The sequence below is a fragment of the Sinocyclocheilus rhinocerous genome, unplaced genomic scaffold, assembly GCF_001515625.1.
Source record: "Sinocyclocheilus rhinocerous isolate Xijiao unplaced genomic scaffold, SAMN03320098_v1.1 scaffold834, whole genome shotgun sequence".
Taxonomy (NCBI): Eukaryota; Metazoa; Chordata; class Actinopteri; order Cypriniformes; family Cyprinidae; genus Sinocyclocheilus; species Sinocyclocheilus rhinocerous.
In genome coordinates this window covers 1,774,728-1,781,853 of record NW_015645089.1, presented here as the reverse complement: position 1 = coordinate 1,781,853, position 7,126 = coordinate 1,774,728, and the positions used below count along the sequence as shown (strand labels likewise).

The following is a 7,126-nucleotide window of genomic DNA, read 5'->3' as shown; positions in this document are numbered from 1 at the left end:
CGATGAGCTTTGTAAAAATCGACGCGTTTCAAAAAGGCGGGGCATAGAGGAGAAACAATAATGTACAGTATGTGGAAATTAATGTGTTTTTTTTTAACCTTAAACCGCATAAACACATTTCACTACACCAAATACACAAAATAATGTTCTTTTTAGCAACATCAAATGACCCCTTTAATATTTCACCAAATCTATATTACATTAGGTACACAAAAATGTCCCCACTGAACCCATTAAAATAGCAATTTTTGGACCCAGGGCCATTTAACTATAGAACAATGCAATCTTTGTTATCAGGCTTTCATTCTGTTGACAAAGCTTCAAAATGTAAATTTTTACTAAATTTTTTTTTTACTACCGTATTGGCCCGAATATAAGACGAGGGATGATACAGGATATCATAGTTATTACTGTGTAAAACCTCACTCGAAAAGAGAATCCATCCGGTCTATTGAAGTGTCTTCCATATAACGGAAAAGGGGTTGCCAAATTTTATAAAATACTTTACTTTTATTTCTTAGCCAGTATGTTAATTTTTCCAAGGGTATACAGTTATTAACCTCAGATAACCATAGACTTATGGGAATAACAGTATCAGATTTCCACTTCATTGCAATGCACTTCTTAGCAATTATTAGTAGAATTTCTGTGAGTCTTATGATCTTGAGTAATATTGGAATTGGTGTAATTAAATCTGGGTACTGTCTTACGTTTTAAAATCACAAAGGGAGTTTGGTCCCATCATGCTAACGTGACAGTCAGGATTCATGCAGCTGTAAGGTTTTCTTTTTCTTTTGTTTTTACTGGCGATCTTTACAACACGCATTACATTACGTATTTCATGGCACACTCGTTTTATGCGTATTTGGCGCCACCTATTGTTGTGGGTGTATTATTGACATGTCAAAGTCTAGACCCTGAATATAAGACTACCGCGTTTTTTCAGATGTATTTCCAAGAAAAAAACATTGTCTTATATTCGGGTCAATACGGTAAATGGTGCCATTTTCTCAGGTTTGGCCTATAAAGCAAATTCTCACTTTTTTGTTCTTTCTGTTTTTGCTGTATTTTAGAGCCAATTGGATAAATTGCTTGAGTGTGTGGGTATGGATGTCAGAGTGTGGTTTGCATGTGTGTACTACTGTAATGCTTGATAGAGAACAATTATACTGTACTGCAAATCACAAATCCCACCAGCTTTGTTGGCAATCTAATGGAAAAACTTCGGTACTGCGCCCAAACAAAATCTTATTAAAAGCTCATTTTTTGACATATCAACCTCAAATTTGGAACACAACTTTTATGGATTTGATTTTCTAGCAATTTTTTTAGTTCAACATGTTTTTTTAAAATATATATATTTTAAAAAATTAGCTCATAAATAATTTTCATAAACTAAAACCTCTAACTTTTATTTTTTTTACTTCAGCAATAATCAACCAAGTGTCTTCATTATAATGAGAACAAATGTAAGCTTACAATTTTCATGACAATTTTTTGGCATGGACATTTTGGTTCTCTAAGGACCACACTATAAAAAGTTTATACTATAAAAAAATCTATTATATATTCAGTTTTAATTTTATAAAATCTAAAAACCAATCATTTTAAATGCTGCCAGTGAGTTTAGGAATCACAACATCATAATGTACAGTTTAAAGAAAAGGATACTGACTTTGAGATCAAGCTAATAAATGATTAATGTTTTATGATATTAGTGTATTGTCTCATGACTGACCTGTCCAGTAGTTCCCAGTCCTCTCCACCCCAGCGGTCAGTGAATTCTTTGGTGTTCATGCCCCCAATGGAGTCCAGGTCTGATTTATAAATACCCAGAAGACCAAAGCCATTGACCTCCCAGTAACCTGCACATTACCAACACAACTGTTTTCAACATTGATAACAATAAGAAATGTTTTTTTGAGCACTAAATCACCAATAGAATGATTTCTGAAAGATCATGTGACACTGAAGACGGGGTAATGACTGCTGAAAATTCAGCTTTCTTTCAAAAACATTTAAAAAATCTTATGAACCCCAAACTTTTGAAAAATAGTGTACGTGTTGATATACAGTAATCTAATTCTATGTTGTATATGATGGTGCTATCAGGTTATTTTGTGTTTGCAAGACTGTACCATCAGGCTCCAGGGGTGTAGCGCCACAGTTCAGTCTCATGACAATCGGAGCAAAGGCCATGTGTCTCTCCACACAGTGTTTTCTCATAGTGTCGATGAAGCCAGGAGGGAAATGAATGTGCAGGTCACAAAGAAACACAATGCTGTGATCATCCTGAGAAAGAGACAGACCTTTATAAGCTGCAACTGAGTGACATCCATCATCTTGCATTAGTTCTGGCTTCTTTTTCACTGAAGATCCTGCCATGTTTTGAACAAGTATTTAAGCCTTTTTTGTGTAAGCACGGTGCGTGCTTTTGTCTTAAACTTACAGAAATGAGGTCTATTCCTGCCTGCAGTCCTGCTGATCTCTCAAAGTTTCCACTTAACCTGAGGTACTGATACCTGAATTGGGATACACAATAGAAAGGAACTCAAAGTGGGGTCTCGTTTTACAAAGCTGTAGTAAAGTGACTTTAAGAAAGGAAAACTTGAAATCGCATCATATGACCCCTTTAAGAAAGAAATATGATAGCTAAAGAATGTGCCATATGATCATGAAATCTAACTCATGAAGGATCACTCTACTAAGTGTGTATTTATAAACCTGTAAATGTACCTGGGTAAATAAGAGTTCTGTAGTGCTTGTTCTATGTTCATATCAGTGCTTTCATAGTCAGTAATGATGACGTTGAAGTTTTGATCTCCAGTGGTGCGGTACATCTCCTCCATGTCTGAAATAAACTGCTGCACCCAACGGGCCTGGTTCTTCACTGGTTCATACACACACACACACACACACACACACAGTGCCTTATGAAGAGGTTTCATGCAGTCTACTCAGAAACGTGCACAAGTCATTTTCTTCACCAGGGTTTGTAAGAAAGCATCTTGAATAAAACTCTATATGAGAGTGCTACCTGGGACGATGAAGTGGACAGTAGCAGTCGGGTTCCAGTAGAAGCTATATGGATTGCAAAGTTTAAGTTCTGTGTCCTGAGCCTTTTGCTTTTTGTGAAAACCCCGATCTTCAGTCCTTTTCACATAGATGTACTGAACCAGGCGCAGGTGGTGTCCTGAAGCCTCCTGCAAGTCCAGTTCCAGTATATATCTACTGCCACGATTATAATCAGGCTTCTTCTCAATGTTCACAATACGCTCTAGAGAGAACTGCCTACACACACATACCAGTTAATGTCAGAGATGAATTAAAATGTTCAGAATGGCATAATACCATACTATACAGTACATACCATTTTTACTGTGCACTGATTTTCTGTATTTATGCAATATTATAGAACTAGAGCATACTGCGTGACTAATTTCCATTATGACGGCGAATCTGAAAATACTATCTGAACTAATACTTTTGATCAGCATGCAAAATGATCAGAGACATACTGCATACCATTTAAAATGGTATATTTAGGAAATAATAAAATAAAATAGCACACACTACAGCTCCAAATTTTGGGTCGCAACATTTTTTTACATTTGATACAGTTAAACAGTATTATTATGACATATGACAATTTCAAATACCCATTTTCTATTGTAATATATTTTGAAATGTAATTTATTCCTGTGATGCAAAGGTGAATTTTCAGCATCATTACTTCAGAATATGCCGGTTTGCTGCTCAAAAATATTTCTTATTCTCAATGTTAAAAACAGCTAAGCTGCTTAATATTTTTGTTTATTTTTCAGGATTCTTTTATGAAAGAACAGCATTTATTTGAAATGAAATAAAATAAAAGTATGAAATAAAATGAAATGAAATAAAAGTATTAATAAAAAAACTAACCTTTTGATGCAGATTAATATATTTTCAATAAAATCACATGCAGTATGCTGTATAAACTGTATTATTCAGTATGGTAAAGATTAATATATTTTCAATAAAATCACATGCAGTATGCTGTATAAACTGTGTATTATTCAGTATGGTAGTATTCCATTCCAAACGCAGCTCATAGAGTGAATAAATTGCTGATTTGATTCATTATAACAGTTGGCCTACCTTGGAAATTTCCTGTTTAGTTTCTTCATGAAAGCTTCCACTACAGACAACGCTTCTGATTCCTCAAGCAGCAGGTTTCCAGACACATTACACTTCAGATCGATCCAGTCGGAGCGCAAGGCATGCAGATCTAGGGGTTTGGCCTGGAACGTCTGAGACCACTTGACTTCCACGTCAAACACAGCCCTATTGAGGAGGTCATAGTCTTCTTCCTCCGAGAAACCCTGATTCACCCAAGAGTCTTCTTCATCTCCTCCATCTTCAACCTCTTCTATATGTATCGCATTATCCTGAATCTCCTTTTCCTTTTTGCTGTCATTCATGTGACCCCAGTGGTTGTTATATTCTTTGTTAGATGGAGCCCCGATGACCAACGCCTTACGCTCATTGGTCTCGTTATACAATGAGTTTTGGTGTGGATGTTGGGTAATTTGGAGATGAGGAGCCACATCTTTGTGCTTGATGGGAATATTGTTGTCATCTACTACAGCCTTTTCGGGGTTGTCCTGCAAACCATGCACGGCTTCATCTGCTTTATGTTTTGGGTGTTTGAGCCTCTTCATCGGTTCAGCTTTGACTTCATTCCCATTCAAGGATGGCAGTTCATCTGCAGTGTTCTTCAGCTTTGCCTTCTTTACTTTCACCTCATCTAATGAGTTCTTGGGTGCCTTGTCCACATGTTCTCCTAGATAGACTTTTCGTTTACCCATCCGATTCACAAGGTCATGACGTTCCCTCTGGTCCTCATCAAACATGGCAGGGTTGGTCACTGATCTTTGCTTCAATTCATTGGCTTCTTCTCGTATGTTCTCCACGGGAATATTTCTGTCTCCAACTGCAGCAAGATTTGGATTTCCATCACTACTGTTGCGGTATTTGGCTTTATGTTGGTGGAGCTCAATTCTTCCATCCTTATTAAGCGATTGGTCCACTTGATGTTTCACCTCTGACCTCAAGTGATCTTCTCTTTGAGCTGGTCCTGGATTCTGCTGGTCAGGTATGTTCTCCATGACGTTATTCTGTGAGTCTTTTTCTTTTCCCTGGTCATAGTTCTTCACCTCAGAAGGTGGGTTTTGGAGGTAGTGTTGGTCCTGTTGGATTTGTTCAGGACGTCTCCTTTTCTTCTTCTTTCTTGGTTGCTGCTGTGGTTCCTCTGGGTGGTTCTGTGGTTCTTCAGGCGGTTTTTGGATTTCCTTAGGTAGGTTTTCTTGGTCCATCTGTTGAAATCTGTTGTCTAGTTCCCAGTCTTCCCTCTTTTTTCTGATTCTGCCATGTTTCTGAACAGAAAACAGTTTACGGCGTCTCTGCATTGAATAATCATCAAAATCCGGGAGAACCTTGTTCTTCTCCATAGCTTTCATTTGGTGCTTCTCCTCATACTTTCCAGCTTTCTGAAAGCCCTCATCTTCATCTCTGCCCAGGTACATGGCTCTTCCTAGCATGCCATCTCCTACAAGAAGACAAAGACAGGCATTAAGTGTTTTGAAATGGGGAATGAATGAATAAACACTTCCTTTCAGAGTGATTTAAGTTCTGAACCATCAAGCTGTTGGAGTTGAAGATAACAAAATTGACCATGTTTTAATAAATTTACTTATTGTAATCTAATTATTCTAATCTAATCTTTAATCTTATTGCACACAATTCATCATTATACATTTTTAATAATAATTGTTTTCAAAATTTCATCAAATTAAGCCCTGATCATTATTTCCTGCAAAATATTTCTGTTGCATTAAGGAAGTTAAATGCATTGTGAATGTTGTTTAAATGTTGTCCTTCATTTTAAAAGCACTCATTGTTTGCTGTACCTTTGTATTTGATGACTATCTCCTCATTTTCAGGCAAATCCAGTTGAATGTAGTTTGAGAAGCCGTATCTAAAATGAAATGATTTGATTTGAGATCATAATACACAAGGTGCCCCAAAGAGAGATAGATTAGTGGGTGTGATGTTGCTAATCTACAGACTGTACACGACCGTTCAAAAATTTGGGGTCAGTAAGATTTTATTTAAAGAAATGAATACTTTGATTCAGCAAGGATGCATTAAATTGATCAAAAGTGACAGTAAACATTTATAATTTTGCAAAACATTTCTATTTCAAATGATGTTCAAATAAAACAGCATATTACTGAAGGATCATGTGACTAAAGACTGGAGTAATGGCTGTTGGACATTCAGCTTTGCATCACAGGAATGAATTATATCTCAAAATATATTTAAAAAAGAAAATATATTCAAAAAGAAAATATTTCACAATATTACTGTTGTTCTTGTATTTTAATCAAATAAATCCAGCCTTGGCGAGCATAAGAGACTTTTTTCAAAAACATTAAAAAGCCACACCAACCCCAAGCATATGAACGGTGGTGTACAGTATTTGTGTGTCTACCTTTCCAGGTAGTATGGATTCCCACGGTAGAAACATTTGTTATCGCTCTCCATGTGTGTGAGCCGTGTGTAGTCATTAGGATACACGTACGTCAGGTGCACCTGCATCAGATTAGATGGATCAAGATCACAAACGCATAGGCACAACAACATTCACTTCAGTTTTTTATTAGTTTTCTAACTGTGTACACTTACAAACTGCAGGCCCTGGTAGCGTATTAGAGGATATCCCTTTATGATGTAGCTGGGGTTATAAATACAGTCAGGTAAAACTCCCTGCAAACGCGCCCTGTCCAATAATGGAACTACACATACAAATACACACAAACAAGGACAACATTATAACACTTCATTACTATTATTATTAAGATTTATTATTAACAATAATAACAATTAAATATATTAATACGTAATTAATTCTATTAATTAATTCTAATTAATTCTATAAACTGAAGCATCTAATGCAGTTTTTCTTGAAATTAATCAATTATTATTTTTAAATAACTAGCATTATTTTGTAAATAAATAGTATTATTTAATGTGTTCAAATAATCTAACTCCAAACCAAAATTTTAATTCCATATATATATATATA

The 7,126-nt window shown here is 35.9% G+C and overlaps 1 protein-coding gene across 1 annotated transcript in view; it reads right to left on the bottom strand.

Moving 5' to 3' along the window:
- The window catches only part of LOC107705801 (beta-1,4-N-acetylgalactosaminyltransferase 3-like), a 24,204-nt gene that overhangs the window by 2,511 nt on the left and 14,567 nt on the right, over positions 1 to 7,126 (bottom strand). Inside the window, exons 11-19 of the mRNA XM_016509258.1 lie at positions 6,727 to 6,836; positions 6,533 to 6,633; positions 5,949 to 6,016; positions 4,138 to 5,587; positions 3,038 to 3,291; positions 2,737 to 2,890; positions 2,450 to 2,522; positions 2,139 to 2,292; positions 1,739 to 1,865 (exon numbers count right to left, since the gene is read on the bottom strand). Coding sequence (XP_016364744.1) covers positions 1,739 to 1,865; positions 2,139 to 2,292; positions 2,450 to 2,522; positions 2,737 to 2,890; positions 3,038 to 3,291; positions 4,138 to 5,587; positions 5,949 to 6,016; positions 6,533 to 6,633; positions 6,727 to 6,836 — 2,491 coding nt within the window. The remainder of the gene's footprint in view (positions 1 to 1,738; positions 1,866 to 2,138; positions 2,293 to 2,449; positions 2,523 to 2,736; positions 2,891 to 3,037; positions 3,292 to 4,137; positions 5,588 to 5,948; positions 6,017 to 6,532; positions 6,634 to 6,726; positions 6,837 to 7,126) is intronic.